Source organism: Camarhynchus parvulus, chromosome Z, assembly GCF_901933205.1.
Source record: "Camarhynchus parvulus chromosome Z, STF_HiC, whole genome shotgun sequence".
Lineage (NCBI taxonomy): Eukaryota > Metazoa > Chordata > Aves > Passeriformes > Thraupidae > Camarhynchus > Camarhynchus parvulus.
Window position 1 is genome coordinate 20745787 of NC_044601.1, and position 19440 is coordinate 20765226.

General features: G+C 37.4%; 1 protein-coding gene across 1 annotated transcript in view; it reads right to left on the reverse strand.

Annotated features, from left to right (window-relative positions):
• Positions 1-19440, reverse strand: part of HSD17B4 (hydroxysteroid 17-beta dehydrogenase 4) — a 63150-nt gene that overhangs the window by 24221 nt on the left and 19489 nt on the right. Inside the window, exons 12-17 of the mRNA XM_030968309.1 lie at positions 14920-15026; positions 14003-14236; positions 13527-13578; positions 12118-12189; positions 10526-10629; positions 7827-7892 (exon numbers count right to left, since the gene is read on the reverse strand). Coding sequence (XP_030824169.1) covers positions 7827-7892; positions 10526-10629; positions 12118-12189; positions 13527-13578; positions 14003-14236; positions 14920-15026 — 635 coding nt within the window. The remainder of the gene's footprint in view (positions 1-7826; positions 7893-10525; positions 10630-12117; positions 12190-13526; positions 13579-14002; positions 14237-14919; positions 15027-19440) is intronic.

Consider the following 19440-nt stretch of genomic DNA (forward strand, 5'->3'; position numbering starts at 1 on the left):
TACTGTAGTAAAAAATACTTGCACTTTGCTAACAAAATAAATGTAGCAGTTAGAAAACAACTGGGTTCAGAGAATTAAATGTGGTCAATGTATTTAACTAAAATTCTGACGTATTAATCTGGCAAATGATACTTGTCTTTTTGTATTTTCAATAATAACAGTGACACTGGTCACAGCTGGAAAAAACACAGGCAGAACTGAATATAACAGTTACAGTAGGTTTTTTTCAGATTCAGTGCAGCCAAATTAGGTCTGCCAACATATTGTATTTACCAGAATCTTTAGTAAATCTTCATTATAAAAACTACAGTCAACATTAAAACAGAACTGCTTTAATGCCTTGTTGGCTCTACTTTCTATATTCCTCCAGTAAGGACATTTCTTAAGTGACAGCATTCTGGAGGACAGGGGGGAAAAAGAAAACAAAAACCCAAGCAACCAACCAAAGATGCATCCTTGAAAGATTACAAGAATCAATTGATATAAAGCATTAGATTGAAGTCAGTCATAATATGGTTAAATTGTTCTCCAGTTAATAACACAAACTGTCAAGTCTCATTTCCTAACAATTTAGGAATTCTGACAGATCACAAAAGAAAAGGCGATATCAAGCCTGTCAGTGCCAATTTTTCAGTCTTCCTGCAGACTGTAATAAAGGTCAGTGGTAAAGCTGATGAAAAAGGAAGCCAACTATCCACGTATTTTCCCTTCTAACTGGGCAGAAAAATACCTCTACCTAAAGGCTTACCTTACAAAGTAAAGGTGTGTATATATGAATATATGTATGTATGAACATGGACATGTACATATGTATGCTTTTACAGATTATTTAAGACAAACACCAGTCAAGCCATCTTGTGAAGAAAACATCCACGATCTCATCTGCATGTGCCAATGGGCTCTCATTCACATTAAGAACAGTGAAAATTTCCAGTTAAAATGGCAGTGTTGTTGTTTCAAAAACTCAAATTTAGCACAGTACTTAAGTAATTCACTGTACATAAAACTTCCCCACCATTCACTATTCGTGCATTTTCTGTTTGTCCATATCAAATGTTTTTCAAATTTAGTATGAACTTATGTATTCCAACAGAGACTTCACAAAATATTAGCATGACAAATATTCAAGAAGACTTTCCCTTAACAATGCCTCTCAATTAAAAAAACATTTCTTCATTTTGGGGAACTTCAAATGGGTTAAAAATTTTTACAAGCCTTTACTAAGACAGGTATAGACATGGGGAGGAAACAAAGTCAGTAGGTAATGTAGACTTGTTGAAAGAAATTGACTGCCGGACTTGTACCTTCTATTACCTTAATACACAAAACTCTACCCTAATCCAAGCTCTCAAATATTTGTCAAAATTGCCATGATTAAACAATTATATTCTGATCTTCCCAACAAGAATAAACACAAAGGACTGGGGGGTTATATAAAACTTGACATTAATAACAAACTTTCAAAGTAATTACTATTACAAACACTTACTAGACAATAAGTACCATTTCTGCACACAAGCTTCTGAACAAATGACAGAAAGGTTATCAAATCTTAGCATAGACTTCTCATCCCTTTGTTTCATTTCTATCATCCTTTCTCGTTTAGTACTTTTTCTTCTGTCATGCTGTCCATATTTGTGAACCTGCATAACATCATTTTCTCTATCATGCAGCAAATTATTTATGCTATAAATAGAAAAAAAAATCACCAAATCTCTCAGGAGGCTCTTTTGTGCTATTGCCTGAAATCCACTTAAATTCACACACCTTTAGGCAATGCTATACTAGAGTCTTTATAGAACAGCGTATAAATTAGAACTTGTTGTACAACCATATTTTGTTGGGAACTATGTCATACCTTTCCTGTTGCACAATAGCTTCCATTTGCTCCTGTTTGTTGCCCATGCTGTGCGCATTGGTGTAGACACACTTCAGTTGGGCTACTGATTCCACCACCTTTTTTAGTGGTGGAATACTTTTGTGGGTATGAAGACATAATTCCTACACTATGCTCTCAAGTGCTTCCATGTTTTCTAACACATTAATAACTCCTCTGTCTCTGCTGACACATGGATTCCATCTCCACTGAGACATCTTCCCTCAAATACTGCCATACGGCCCTCATGCTTGTCTCTAGTAAGCCTGGTTTTATTCCCTTGCTGCCTCAAATCTAGTTTAAAACTCATTTAATGAGCCCTGCTAAATCCTTTGCAAAGATCTTTTACGTCTTTGAGACAGGTGTACCCTATCTGTTGACAGCAGGCCTGCTGTTGTGCAAACTGACCCATGATCAATCAAGCCAAAATTACGCCACTGACACCAGGCTGAGAGCCAGCTATTGATCTGTTGGGTCTTCCTGTTTCTTCCTTCATCATTCCGTAAATTGTCTAAAAACACAAATATTTACATATGCTTAGGATTAAAACAGATATGAAGACTGAAGAATAAAAGATGGTTTTCTACAAGTAAGGATTCACATTTGACTACACAGAGGTTTGGAAGGGTCTTATCACACCATCCGCAGGCATAAAGAGGCATAAATATCCTCCTAATAATGGATCTACCGGCAACAGGCAGAAAACATTTCACAGTAGATGTTAACTTAATAATTCATTATGCATTCATTAAATGCTTCCCATGCTCCTCTTTCATTCCAAAATTCTTCCTAGTCCATTTTTATTGTAAAGTCCACTCTCTGACCACAAATTAGATTTCTGCATAATTGTCTTCACAACTGCTTCCAGTTACATTAGGAACTGTAATTTTAACTGAATTTGACACAGTAAAAAACTAAACTCAGGTAGCTGCGGTGTGAGCAGGACTGCAGGACTGAGAATGACTCAGGAAGGGAAGGTGACTCCTGCAGTCATAATCACAGGACGCTGATAACACTACTTCAAACAAGACAGGGGCTAATTATTTTCTCCGTTTTCAGAGAAAACAAAAAGAAACTGTATGTTTGAAAAAAAACCCAAAGCACTAAAAACCAGCAATTTCTTCATATACTGTCAATCAATGCTAGATTTATACCTGGAACAGAAGGCTTTACATAGTTTTTTTAGATTAGTCTAGGTATGATTAACTGAATCTCTCTCAAAATCTCTGAATGAGTAAAGAATCATATTCACTTATACAGTGTATGTCTCTTATATGTCTCTTTTTTATGCTGCTAACTGTATCACATTCAGAAAAATCACCATCTCATGCGGTATGCCACTCCTTTAAACATTCTCTGTACAATTACAATGCCTCAAACATGTATAAACATTCTTGCTTTATAGATGAGAAAATACAAGGAGAAAAGGTTGAAACTGTCAAGCAGCAGAAACATATTCCAGCTCTCCAAGAGAAAATTCGAAGGCCTAGCTTTTTAAAGCACCTCACATTTTTGATGTACAGTTTACAAGCTCTGAACACAGCCTCTGTGGATTTCAATTTCAGCCTGTGATGCTTAGACATCCTCTGGCTAGTAGTTCTACTCCCAAATTCCATCTTCCAAATTCTATAGTCTAATCTTCTCCTACCAGTCACTGATTAAGGAGCAGCCATGCCTGAGTGCTTTGGGATATCTGGGTGACAGTGGCTCACAGACCAAAGTACAGAAAATCCATTGTCAAACTACTGCAGTTCCAACCAGTCTCTAACCACAAGATAATTTTCCTCTCATTACTCCTCAGAATACAACTTGTTGCAATAAATAACATAGGAAAACTGACTTCCTACACTGTCTCAATTGAGGCCTACAGATTTTTCCTCACATGCAGAAGGAGTTCCTGATGAAGAGGGAAACAAACACACCATTCATGCCAGCATCACTGAAAACACTGCACACAAAGCAGACTAAGACTACAAAACCCACAACCTTTACTTGGAATTTTTATCTTTTTAGATATTTGTAACACTTAAAACACTATCATAGTTTTCCAAGAAAAAGCAAGTTTAAAATGACAGGATATAAATAAGCTGCTTTAACCGACCAGTATTAGGCTCAGCTTCATCAGCTCTAAAGAAGAGTTTAAAAATTCTTGAAAGTAAGAATGGACAAACTGCTTGACCCTGCAAGCCTCAGAGCAGAAGTACCATGTGTTTGACATCTCCAAACTGCATGGAAAAGTAGCTGTAGCAGAAATTTACATGTGATAGCTCACATGATGCTGCATTGCAGAGTCTTAAAGGGTTCACGGCTGCATGTACACAGCTGGTTCAAAAGCATTACATGTTGAGACATCATATTTTTCAAAACCTGTTAAATGTTCTTTTAAACTTTTTTGTCATGTCTATTTCTCCCTACTGATACAAGCAACAAGCACGGAGTCAGAATTCAGAGTGGGAGAATGCTTTAGAGAAATATATGATACTGTTGCAAGCGAAGAGACTTTTTCTACTGGCGAATATTTTGTAAAATTACTAGATGTTCTCTTAGAATGAGCTGACATTAACAAAAACTTGGAAGTCCTGCAAACTCCACATACTTCAGCTTTAGTTTTGCCATATCACAAACAAAACAGCTTTCAGAAAAAGGTGAAAGAAAACAGAGAACATTAAAACTGAAACTACATGGTCAAAAATTTCATCTTGTGTGATACTGTTACACAGTTTATTTGTTGTCACTACACTGTGTATAATTTCTGAATACTATTTCTGATACTTGAAGATAGAGAACTGAATATTATCTCTGATACTTGAAGATAGAGAACAGGTTTTTTGAAGAAAACTTGTAGAATATCAGAACACTGAGTTTTTCCATGAGCAAACAAACAAATCATGGAAAGTTCACAACAAATTCGAGACACCTTACTCATTTCCTTCCTCAAAAGTGACTTGTATTAGTTAGGGTATTATCCACTTTAAATAAGCACTGCAGCTTACCTTGTGTGTCATCAGAAAATGAGTTCCTAAGAAATCCATACATTTAGGAAGAGAGTGAAAGCTATATGCAGACAAGATTCTCCAGAGATACAGGTCATTTGCTGCCTGTTAGTTTTCATTTCATTAGCAACTATTCTGCAAAATCAGTTTGATTGATTAATTTAAGCACCCAGTTTGAAAACTATCAGGACAAAAGGTCTGTAACTACATTAAATATTCCCTATAGGGTTGAAATTGAATGATCCATTCCTTGCTAATGGCTAATAGTCAAACACCCTCTAGACACCCTGATCTTCTGTCAGAAGGTCTATTTAATTCAAAAGACTTATGGCAGTGTGTCTAGTAAAGTTCAGGTTACAGAGAGAGAACAAGCTAGAAAAATACCATCACACATGCACATCTCTACAGGGCAAGATGCAAAAATTGTTATCTAGTTCTTTGCAGAAAAATTCATGAATAGAAGAAATATTTTATGTCCTTCCTCAGGAAGATGTAATTTTAAGCTTTAAAGGCTTTTAGAAGACCCGATACTTATAAATTTTTCTTAGCCACTTTTACCTTTAAGCAGCTTATATCATGGTACTGCAACTCATAAGCACTGGATGGAATTTAAAGAACTTCTCCGAAATGGGGAGGGATAAACATATATTATATCTCTTGCTATTAGTCATTGATACGACTAACCAAAAGGATTACTTCATTCTGCCAACGGTCACACAGCACAAAGACTTGTCAAGAAACGGTAGGTGGCTGTACCCTCTCTTCTGCTGAACACACAGCAATGGGCAGAAACAGTTATTTAGGCCTCCATTCCCAGTGTCCTCCTCACTAAGCCGTGCTTCATCTGGTCTGCAACATTCTTCCTCTTGGAAAAAACCCACTGCAGTAGAGTTAGAACTGAATAAACTTTCAAGGTAACCACAGTTGTCATCTTCAGTAAAAGACAGGTGTGTAAATGTTTCTAAATTATGTATGGAAGTCTATTTATCAGGTGGTTTACTACACAATCATGATATGAAAAGGGAAAAAATGCTAGTTATGAAGAGCAGCTTAGCCATGAAATTATGGTAACACAAAACTTGAGTGTCACAACTATCACTGGCCCTAAGTACAGTTTAAGTTAAATCAAACGCCACCTGCAAACTGACTCTTCCAGTCTGTTTTATACTCTGTACCACTTTAGTGGTTGAATAGCAACAGTCATTTCTGCCAACACACTTTTCATTTAAACACTAAGACATTCAGAAATTTCCAAGCAGTTTGTGTGCCAGCGTCTGTTTTTTAAAGAAGATTTTGGGCAGTTATGTGTCATTCCACAGACACATAAATGTAAAATCTTGGTAAATGTAAAACATTTTCTCAAGCTGTCCTTCCCATGAAAGTCTGTATCTATACATAAAGTTCCCAGGTGCTACATGTTCCCCTCTCCTGTACCCATCCTGTCATCATCACTGAAACACAAATGCTACTGAATAATTTGGTACAGAAGCCTTCTTGTGATTATCAAAGTCCACTGGCTGTGGCTCCTCTAACTAGAGAATAATTCTCTTTATAGAGAATTACCACCTGTCAGAGTAGATCTTTAAAAAAAGCAAGTGAAGTAGCTACTCCCTGCTATTTCTTTTATTTCCCAGAATCAATTTTGCAACAGCAAGTTTCCCAACTTCTGTGTTATAGTGTTTTATTACTATCTTTTATCCCATGAACTTCGAGTATTTTGTGCACAATAACAATTCTAGACATATGGGTTTAAGGCTCAGAAACTAAAACAACCATATGAAAAAGGCAATCATAAATACCATGTGAAAATTGATGAGCCTGGAATCAATTCCAATATAATCATGCAGCGGAGAATCTTTCCAACATTCAAAATAAATAATTCTAAATACTGAACCTTTAGGGATGCTATATCTCATCTAATAAAGGGTCAGCTGCTAGAAAGCACCTTCCACCACATTTAGCCACCTGCCAGGAGAAAAGTACTCCCTCACCATTCCCCGCTCCTTGTTCACCTTGCCAATTCTGAATGAAGCCTATTGAGAAGAATAGGACACCTGTACCTCCTAGACCAATGCTGTGAATTTTGGGATGCAGCCAGTACATCAGTGACATAAACAAAACTGCTGATCTTGGCACTCTTTCCCAGTTGAAGTGGGGAGGGCTAACTTGGACTTCAAGCATAAAAATCAGCTGGATGAAACTTAATTATTCCACATATAATCAGAGAGAGGCTAAGCAGATATTGCAATTAGCACAGTTCAGCTAATATTCAACATTTTAATTCCATCTTCCAAAGCTACAGCCATCTGCCATGACTAAGTTGATTTTGGAAACAGCACTCCGTGTCCTAATGTTGGTAGCTCCAGATTTTCCTTTCTTGGTTGTCTGTCACCTGCAGGTTTACCATGAGAGGAGGCTATATTTCTTTGCACAGGTTTCTGCCTCGGGAAAGCAGGTGCCTGTGAACCAGTGGGGATGCGGACAAACAGAAACCTATCCGGACAGTGTCTGTCAGTGTTTCAGGTTTCCCTTGACTCTTCCTACTACGCAAATTTGCCTTTTTCAAAACTGTGAGCCACAAGCAATTCTTTTTTTGGTCACAATGTGTTTGTTTGCACCATGTGGTGTAAATTTCAGGAAGCCTGAACCTTCTTTTCGAAAGTACAACAGAGTACAAATATTAATCTCCTCCTTCTATACAAAATTTGTAATAAACAATTATAAAATTTCATCAGTCTTAAGAAAAGAGTGTTTTACACAGTACATTGACATAAGCTAGAAGAAATTTTAGCTTTACACATAGATACACACACATATATATACACACATAAACATAAATAAGCAAGTATAAATGCCTGAGGTATATGAGAAAACCTAAACTATTAGTTAACACCATTTAGCACTCCTTTCTCCAAACAAAACAAAGATTTCCACACTAAAAGAACACACAGCTTTACCTGATCAGCTGTTGTAACATCAGAAATTACAGCATCAGGGGGTCTCTGGGGTGGAACTGCTGTTAACTAAAGCACAAGAAACAGTATTATTAGTATTTCACAGCAAAAATCTTTTATCCATACCTAACACCAGAATATACCAGTTATGTATAAAAAGAAACAATTTTTACCAAACTGGTAAGTTTCCTCCTTACCTTTCTACATTTATAGACAAATTGAAAAAGATACTTCGTCCAGAAAACATCACTCATCAAGGTTAGCCTTACAGAAATAGTGATTCTGAGGTATCAGATCCTGCCTACAGTTACAGGATTCATCTGATGTGTTTGATAACATTTCTTCCAAATTATCCAAAAAAGCCAAGGAAGAATTATTCACACAGAAAAAAATAGCTGTCTCACAGAACAGTAAAATGCTTTGGAACACATAAACAAAAATGAAGCTTTTAAAATAATACTTTTAGAAGTACAATGAAGAACAAAATAATTTACTACCTCAGGTGTGGACTCTGCTTCATTACTTTTCACCTTTATGAGCTTCCAGTGCCTTTTTGTTTTACACTTTTTTCTTTCACTTTTTTATTTTGCAATTACATGCTGCATATTAAGCTCCACTTCACTGCAAAAAAGCTGTTCCTTGTGCAATCTACAGCTTCATAGTTCAGTTTCCAAGACATAAATCTTACCAACAGACTGACAGAGAACATCTTAGATCATAACAAACATAAAGTACACCATAACCAATACTAGCTGAAATAATTTCTTTTCCTCTAGTCCTTGTATTTTCAAAACAAACAAAAAAGTCCAGAAAGAAACTAGCATAAGCTCTAAAATGAAAGGAAGCAAACTGATTCTCACCTGTAGTAATTTCACTTATCTTAATTTGTGTAAGGTGTTCACCAAAGGAAAGAGAAATAAAAAGAAACCAAGTGCTTTGTAGTTTCATGTCTAATAAAAGCAAAGGCTCTTCCCTGTTTATTAACACAGAGCAAGTCCACACCTTGGGTGGAAGATTTGATAAGCACTCCTCTTGTCACTTCACAGAATCACAGTGGACCTAAACAATCAGCTTGATAACAAGAACATTTCCTGAACGTGCTCTCAAAACAAGCATGACTGCCAATCTATTTCAAGCTCATTTAAAGAAACTCAGCTTTACCTACTAAGTCATTAAAACCAGCCAACATGCGAATAATCAACGAAACCCCTCTACCCACAGGTCAAGAAACCCTCAACTCAAGAGGAGACACACATGACTCACACAACACACTGCTCACCACAGACCTCAACCTGGAAATCTGCTCCTCTTAATTTCCAATATAATTTTCAATTACAATAAAAGTGTTAAGTGACAAAAAGACACACTACAACATATGTCTGCTCAGCTTGGGATTTCTTTTTTCACAGAGGGGCATGAAACTCTTTTTAATTGGGAAGGTCTGCAAGGAAAAAGCAGGAAAATTCACCATTGGAAAACTAGCCTCTTGCATGCTGATGCCTCTGTTGAAATTGCTGTATTTTTGTCTTAATTAGACTACATTTGGGGGATTTTTTTAATCACGGGAAGGAGCTGCCTGAAACAGTCTTCTTCAAATGTTAAAATGTAAAATAATGTATACAACATTCTCACACTTCACTAAATAGAGTGAAAAAACAGCATTTGCCTGAACGGAATGTTTAACTAAGAAGTGCCAAAGCACTACACTGGACTCACTGATGTCATCACAATAGGTTCGCCTTGAACCACTGGATTTTTTACATGCACTGCTTACAAAATGTGATTGCAGAACAATTAAGGGCTCCTTCAAAGACTTCAATACACTGTCTACAACAATTTCCTGTGATTTTTCTATACCACAGAGAGGCTCTTTAAAGCAGTAGGCATTTCAGTACCTGATTTGTGAAGTTTATATATTGTAAAACTTCTATATAATTGATACCGGTTTAAGTAAAAAAAAAGTAAGTTTACATGCAAAAATCCCAAAGAACATAACCTACACTATTTCAGACGCTTGAAACCTAGGTATTTCATTATTAATGTTCAAAACCACTGAGTTTAACATACTTTCTCATTCAACTGTTTATTACTGTAGTGCCTAACAACATGAAGTCACAGCTGACACTGCCTCAAACACAGCATTGAAGGGGATAACATCAGGCACCCAAATAGCTACCTCAAGCATTTTGACATACACATTCTGTGTTCATGTGACAATGTTTGCTAACTGCTAACTCTCTGAAAACAGCAAAGTTCAGCTCCAAACTATAATGCTACTTCTCTTTTCCTCTTTATGCTTTCCAAGCCTCTTCCATACCAACACAAAGATTTAGAAAGAGCTACACCTAGAGATCTTTTCTAGAAACTGCAAGCTCAACCCTAATACTGCTTCCCGTTAGGATATTCTACCATTTCAAATATTTCAGCGTAGGAGTATTTCGTCTCTGTAATGTTTATCAATTCATTTTTCTCTCTAACTCTCAAAACAAAACCACTGGTTTCCCAAGACCTGAACAATACCTTTTCACTCAGGCTCTGCAGTGAAAAGAAGTATTTAAATTCCATCTGAGTTTGCTCAGCCATACTGCTTAAATGCTGGTTTATACTTCCTAGTTCATATAGCTAGTATTTTTCTTGCAGTGCTGACAGAACTCTTTATGTGTTTGGTGGAGTTTTTTTAATAGGGATATGTGTGGATCTACCTTGGCCTTTTCTGATGTTCGTTTCCCACCAAATCCTCCAGCTCCAACAAAAAACAAAGAGAACTGATTATAACACACGAGGTCCTTTCCACAATAGGTGTTCACTGAAAGACAAAGAAGAGGAAGGTCATATATTGTCTTCAATGTCCTTTTTCATGCAACTAGCACGTGTTGTTACAAGAGACAAGTTCAGATGGAAACTTGACAAAGCTCATTTTAACAACTGACAGTGGTCACACTTTCACACTGCACTGTTGCAAGTCACTTTCCTAGTAGAGAAGACTAATGATATGTTTCAAATAAATTACATTTATCTATTTAAAAGCATTAAAATTAAAATTAAAAAATGAGCTATCAAAACTGTGACAATATTCAAAGTGCTAAAAAAATTTGACAACACAGAACTGAAATTATATTTATCTCAGCATCTCAGACTGTATTAATTTATTTAAAGAATTGTACCATAAAATATGATGTATTAAAAGCTACTGAGAATACCCAATGTGTTAAACAGATTATGAACTCATACAAAAAGTGGTACTAGCACCTTGTATGAGAAGAGTTCCAGAGTTCAAGGTCACCTATTTCTTCTTTTGAAGAAGTTAGACTTCTTACACTGAACTGAGATTCAGCTTCCTACTGCGGTTCATAGCTATTTCACTCCCTTACACCTCAGACTGGAATTCACAGAACTGTTTTGTTAATAATGTTAATTTCCAGTTCTAGAAGAAATTTAAAAACCATAGACTCTGGTCACAAAAAGAACTTTTGCATGTTGCAGGAATAAACAGGCTTCATATTAGCCCAGTATGAAAACAAAACACAGCTATGAGGAATGGTCAGTAAAAAACCTTTTACAATTTTATCTGACCACTGAAGGAATAAAAGGTCAACAGTGTTTAGAGAGCCACAGTCTATAAACCTACTCTTTCTAATTTCCCAAAGGACCTTGGCATAATCACACCTAAGGAGAGTAAGATTCTGGAAACTGCAAGTTATCAATTTCTGGAAACATTCTCATCCTCTAACTTGGATTTAAAAGGAAACAAATGGGTTTTGTTTAGAATAAAATAATGCAGACACATAAAAGGAATGCAGGATATGCTCCTAAAGATTGATGCTTTGCAGATGGGTCTACATAACATAATGACATGATTAACCTTTTCAAAATCACCCACAAAACACATACAAACATGCAGACATGTACCCCCTTCCTGTGGGGTAGCAGAATATAAACTGGCTACCTTCAGGCAGGAGGAAATACTATTATTGTTAAAAACTTTGATTTGTTTGCATACTGCATTATTCTACCTACACAGGAAGAAATTGTTCTTATTTCAGTATGCTAACTACCCAAGAACAATTACACTTTGATCTGTTTGCATGGTGCATTGTTCTACCTACACAGGGAGAAAGTGTTTCTAATTCAGTAGGTTAACTGACCAAGAACAATTACACTGCCACATCTCACTGAGATTTAATAAACTAAAAGTCTCCCCCGTGGAAGGGCTGGCAGTTATTGGTATAGCTAGTTAAAAATGAAGCCTAATAAATGTAACTGCACCCCCATCAAAAGCCATAAAACGTTTTACCATCTATTAGCAAGACTGCTCCGGATCCTTTGTCCAGAATATCTGCAACAGTTGCAACTGACCTTAATTCTCCTGTAAGAATAGAACATAGACACATTGTAAGGTTTTGCTTCAGGAACAAAGCCCATAGATCACCCTTTACACTTCCTTATTAACTATCTTACTTACTAACTTCCTTACCTACTACTATCATTATTGTTGCTGTCATTATTATTATTACTGTAATTCTTATTATCAACATCATCATAAGCATTGTAAAAGTCATATTAATTACAATCGTCCTGACTATAACAACAGCGTCTGGGAATCTTTGCAAATTTTGGTTTGAAGATCTGAGTGTTGTTTAGCTTGGGGTCTTTTTATAACTTCCGGGGTTTTTTTAAAATAAATTTTGCTGTAGTTCATGTATTCAGAGCCAAACACATCACTCTTAAGACTCAAACATATTGCTATCTTCAAAGATAGATCAAATCATTTAAGAACTGTCCACAGACTTCAGAAGGGCTGAGGTATCCACAGTCCTACAGAAGAGAAGCTCAGCTCAGAGCCTGGGCATAGGAGTCTCTGAAATTTGTCACAGAGGTTACCACTTTAGAGACACACATGTGTTTATAAATCAACCTACAGAATGCAAAACCAAAAACCTTTATGAAGTCCTGGCAATTCATTACTAATCATCAGACTTCTTTGTATTAAATATAATTTTCAGATTTTTTTTTGTTTCAACAAAAAAAATCTGCCATTTACTTGCAGCTTGCAATTTATTTTTTTTTCTACAATCTCAAAAATTTAATTTTTATAAACTACCAGTGAGGAAATCCAGACACATGCATATCCTGAATTAATGTAACAAGTAACTCTCAGATAATGTAATCTGGGAAAACTCAGCCATCTCTGAAAAGAATTTGCTACTGCAGTAACTCATGCCTTAAGAATTTTGACAGAAAGAAAAGTAATTGTTATTAGCTTCCTCATTAGGATGTCCATTTGTTTTTTTACATACGTAGTTTAAATCTTATCCTCTTACAGGCACACAGACACAATCAATGCTGAAGAATTCTTAGGCAAACATCCCAAAATTTTTATGATACAATCTTATTGAAATATCTTAAAGTTTTGGTAGTTAGTATCAAATTAGATGAATAATCCACAGGTATGTAGTGCATTTGCTTATGGCATCAAAGATGATGCAAACTTTACTAAGTATACTGTAGAAAAGCAACACATGATCTCAAAAACACAGTTTCAGAATTCCTTCAAGAACACAACAGGTTGCCTCTTTTCCCCCACTCCTAGTAAAAAGGGTATGCAGTACTACAGTTTGAAACAAAGCTTCCCTACTTCCATTTACAATATGGCTACAGGAACTGTTGTCATAGTGAAAAACACATCAACACAGAAGGACTGACCTGAAGTTGGTAATGGTTTATAAAGCTCCAGATATTGCTCACCATGCAGCATCTATGTAAAGAAAGACAGTGCTGTAATTACAATCACTAGATTGCTTTCTCCCCCAAGTCAATACACAGCTATTTTAGAAAGTGTCCAGAGCAAACAAATTTTAAAAACCCCAAGTTTTATTCTTTTGTTTTTATAATTTCATCCCCAAAATGTTTTCAAATGAAGTTTTAAGCTTTTATGGTTTAAAAAAAGAGCAGCGAACACAAAGTAAAATTGAATATCAAATTCATCATACATCTCATTATAGGAAAATGCATTATACAAGTGAAGTAAATGAATAATTTCTTAGGATGTAAGAATACAAACCACTGAATTTTTAATTTCTAGAACAAAAGGAACTTAACAATATTACAAAAATACTAACTGAAGTCACCTTTCAGTTATCTGACACACAAGGAAAATTAGCTACTTTACTCTTCCATACCCTTGCAAGATCAATATTTAGTCCTGAAAGAGAAGGAACACCATCAAACATCGACGTCTGAGCAGGAATTACTCCAAAGCTGGGTAAACAGCAGAACTCTTCACTTCCTTCAAAGAGAAATTTTAGGTGGTCTGGATCCTTAGTTGACATTCCCACACCAAGTGCATATAGAATAGGCTCCAAGTGACTATATTTATACACGTTGGTACCCAATTTACGGCCAACAATGCTTGCCTGGAAATAAGAAGTCAGCATAAAATAAAAATCAAAACCAATTAATATTGAATTTGCATTCTTTCTGTAATTCTTCTATCAAGCCTGATGCCTGAGGATTTTCTTTACGTCATATAAACACAAAGTATGAGTAATAAATACACCATAAAATATTACTGTATTCATTGCAATACAAGCAACCCAAATGCAAGGCATTATACCTTGCTTCAAGCAATCTACCTCAAGAATAAATGGCATAACTTGATATAACTGCACTGTCATCAATGCATAAGATTTTTTCAAAAACAAACCACAATTGAAATAATTAACACCATAATAAGACTGAAATGAGGAAAAATTATCTATAGAGAAGGAGCCAGAGCAAAATGACACTGCCCAACAACACCCAACCTCTGTTGCTTTTCTGAATAATACCCTAATTAGAGATGCTTAACAGAACTTACAAGCACTTAGATTCTACATCATCCAGTCTATTCAGCCCTAAGTTTTCCTATCATCAATAGGAAAAACAAGAAACTGGAGTCTGGAGAGGTTTTCATTCTGCTTTCTCACATCACATTTTAAACCCCACCTTTCTTTTTTGCAGACAGCAAGCCAGAGTACAAGCTGGGCAACAACACTGGTCTCTCTGCTCAAGGTTTTCACCCAGCTTTGAGTGCATCTGGTAGAACAGATGTACTTACTATGTCAACAGAAGAAGAGACCACTGATCCAGAGCTTGTTGAATTCATAGAAATATTCCCTTGGGATTCTATCTGACTTAGAGCATCACTCAATACACTTATGGACTCTAGAGAAAGGAATTGAAAAATCACTTTTAGAAACCATACATGACACACTCCAGTTACAGACACAAAACACACACATCAATCAGCAAATGAGATACAGTCTGGTATTTCTCAGTTCACCTTCAAACACAGTAAATATACGTCTGTAAATTGAGCAGGGTGCTGCATTTTACAAGCATCCACACAAAAGTAGAGGAAAAGTGATTTCTGCACAGGTTCCATCAGTTCTGCACCCACCAGTCAACCATGACACTTATCTTAATGTGTAAAGGAGAAGATAATGAGTGCTGTATGCTTCAACTGTCTGAGAAGCAAATATCTGAAAATTACTACTGATTCTCTTATGCGAATTATTTGCAACACAAGTCACAGGTCTAGTCTCCTGACTGCTACCCTCTTTCCTGAATCAGAGAGACAGAAAAGCAAATAAGTCTGAGACTGAACAATGATGAAATTATAAATGAGATGATGCATGGCTGAATTCAGCTATGGTCACGGCAGGCCATCAAGAACAACTCGTTCCTTGAAGCTTAACAGGGCTACAATCAACATTAAACATTAGAAAGAATCAAACAAAAGGTGATGAGAATCTCACACAGAAAAACACAAATGTGTTTAAATCAGAGAAATGAAAAATAATTTCTTAACTACCTTAACACAGAGTCACTGTCCTCCACTTCAAAACCCCTGTGCCCATACTGACTTGCACTGCTCCTTGTTTTAAGTCAATGTTGCTCTAGCACACAGCACTACTCTAAACAGCCTGCAAGTTAAACTGCATGCCCTCTTGCAGAATCCTGTTTTCCTAAACTATCTCCTGCTTACCAGTCTCACTGCCAGAATCATTGTAACATTTGTTTGTGGCCTTAATCTTGTGAAGAAAAGGAACATCTAAGAAACAAACATATGTTGTCACGTCTTCTGCCAAAGACAAGTTTCCTCCTTAGATATAAGCTCTGTCACAATATGACACTTACATAATGTGAAAATGTGCAAAATAATAATTCTAATTAGGAAGAACCTTTTGAAAGGTAATTTCTTTTATCCCTTTGTTCATTCATTAATTGAATAAAAGAAAAGCAACACAGAACTACTGGGAGAAGTAACAGACTTTTTCTATTTTTTCTGCATGAACAAAAGGAAGGTTTCACATTGCTTTAAAATCTTCACAGGAAAACACAGGTTTGGCCTCCAAGCAAACCTGAATGTTTCCTCAACTTTAGCATGGCCACAAACTACTTACATGCAGGAATATAAAGATGACTTTTAATGGTGAGACTAGAAGATCAACAACATGCATTTTTGACAAAATTATTTGGCATAATTAGGATCAACAGTACAAAGGTAACCTGTAAAATAATAATGGTGCAGAATGCTACAGTCTCCTTCTCAAGGAGTCTTTCTTCCAGAATGTATGACGTGAGTGGACTATAAAGTTGGTGACATCGCTAGTGTCTGACTGAGCACTAAGATGATCACAGAGTCATAGAACAGTTTGGGTTGGAGTGGACCATTAAAGATCAAACTCCCCTGCAATGATCAGACACTCTTCAACTCGAGCAGGTATCTCAGAGCTCCGTCATATCTGACCTTGAATGTTTACAGAATGGGGCATGTACTACCTGTCTATGAAAAACTCATTCCAGTGTTTAACTATACTTCGTAAAAAACTTCTTCCTTATAGCTCACCTAAACCAAGCCTTAGTTTTAAGCCATTACCTCTCATCCTATTGCAACAGGCCCTGCCAAAAAGTTAAGTACTGAAAGACTTCAAAAAGGCGTCACTGAAGTCTCCTCTTCTCCAGACTGAGCAAACCCAACTCTCTCTGCCTTTCCCTTTAGAAGAGGAGTTCCATCATTTTTACCATTTTTGTGGCTCTCCTCTAGCCTTGCTCCAGAGCCGCTCTAAGTCTTTCCTGTGTTGAAGACTGCAGGGCTGGATGTCGTACTTCAAGTGGAGAGGAGACCTCTGGGGGGCAGAATCAACTCCCACAACCTACTCGACATGGTTCTTTTGATGCACCCTGGGATACAACTGACTTTTCAGGCTGCAGGTGCACATTGCCAGCTTTTGTCCAACTTTTCATCCACCAGCATCTCCAAGCTGTTCTCCACAGGGATGTTTCTGATGCCTTCATCCTGTATTGATACTGGGGCTTGCCCCAGCCTAGGTGCAACATCTTGCACTTGGCATTGTTGAAGCTCATGAAGCTCCCATGGGCTCACTCCTGAAGCTTGTTCAGGTCCCTTTGGATGACATCCCTCAGGTGTGTCACCACACTTCTCAGCTCCATGCACCCTCAGCAAGTTTGCACAGGGTGTACTCCATCCCTTATCTATGTCATTAAACTGTAACACAGTCCTGTTCACAATACGGGCCCCTGAGGGACACCATTCATTACTGATCACCATGAGGACATGGAAACATTGACCATCCAACCAACACCTCCTCCACTGAACAGTTTGTCCATCATATCTGTAGGTCAGCAATTTAGACAAATGTTATGGGGGGCTGTGTCAAAGGCCTTACACAAGTTCAGAGAGATGATACTCACAGGCCTTGCCTTATTCATTGGTGAAGTCACTCCATCACAGAAGGCCATTGGGTTGGTCAGTCAGGACACACCCTTGGTCAATCTGTACTGGCAGTCTCAAATCACCCCCCGGCTCTCCATGACCTTCCCATGCACAGAGTTGAGGCTCACAGGATGGTAATTCCCAACTTTCTTTCTAACTTTTTTTTAAGGTCCAAGAAATACGCAATTATACCAAAGGGTATAATTTTGGCAGAAACAAACCCAGTAGGAAACTTTTTAATTAACACAATTATCTTATTATTGGTATGGGGTATTTTTTAAATTGTTGGACTAACAGTGAACTGTATGACCTTAAGTGTTCATCACCTCAGAATGGCCTGCTATTGTACAGCAAATCATTAGCAGAAAAAAGGAAAAGACTAAGCTGGAGAACAAAGGTTGAAAATAGTCACAACAAAGGGCATCTCTTTCCAAATGTATTGATTTTCCAATAAGGGGACACTGCATATGAATCATATCTCTTAACAACAGAAAAAACACCACAAGTGTTTAAACTTTTTTTTAAATCCATATAAGGAAAGTTGACACTAAAGCTGGAACACCTCCTGTTACACAAATTCTTCATATTCACACAAAGTATGCACATGCATACACACACACACCTTCAATGTGTTTTACATTAATTTGCTCAATGTCAGACATAAGTTTTTAAGATGTGCCAGAAGTCAAACAATGAGAACACTTGAGTTATCTTCTGTAAATAGACAGCTCCTAAGAGAATTAAAAATGCACAAAAAATTCTAATAGCCAATTACAGACCTTTAGCTGGCTCACATTTCCACAACTGAAGAGAAGCTTGAGACAGAGTGCCTCACCCATGTCATTGACACAATAAATTCTGCTCCCCTATGCTGCGTTCCGCGGGTTTCTGGGCTTAGATGAGTCCAATCCGGCCAGCCCAAACTCAAGCCCAGCACGGAATCAGCACAGACGAAGGACAAAAGATGAGGAGCGCTCTTTCTCCACGTGGGTGTAGGTATCCGTTTATTGGCTTGCGACAGGACACCCAGGTGGTACGACCACCCAAGTAGAAAAGAGGGCGCGGTCCCCTTGCTGTGGGGTTTTGTGCCCAGGGGAGAGGCGGCGGGGAAAGAGAACCGTGGCCAATGGGATGCCAATGCGGAGGGGCCACCCGTGGGACAGACCACCGAACCAGGTATGGAAAGGGACACCTGGGGGAAGAGACACCCCCCCCATCTGACAGGAAGGGGGACCACACCATCCAGTGACTCAGTAATATTTCTCCTATCACCTAGTGCAAGGACAGCTAGATGCAATACAACACCCCTAGATAACAGAACAACACACTAACTTGTGCAAGAGATACTACAGAATGCTGTGTACAGTATACAGCCTGCAAGACAGGGATGCCTATTCTCTGCCTCCACCACAACACAGTCTGATTCCCTTTCCACAACAGGAAGAATTGGACAATGACACAAGAGCAAGTAGTACACAATGAAGGCAAGGAGAAAACAGTTGGGAGTTGCACCAACATGCAGTGCATGGTGCAACTGTGACCTACTGCACCCTGTAACACACATTCAGAAGCTTCTGCATCACACTTAATTTGGTCTTTCTGCTTTAAGTACAGAATACAAGCCTCTTTTATCAGTATCACTAAAACAAGAAATAAGATTAGCATCTCAGATTACAGGGTTTTCTACTACATTAAAAGCAAATACTTTATCTAATTCCTTTTTGGGTTTTTTTTTCCTACTGCACCTAACGCTTAGGTGCAGTAGGAAAAAGAAGAGCACAAATGCTCTTCACAAAATCATATTACTCAAATTAAGGAAATCTGCAGGAAGAGTTTTAA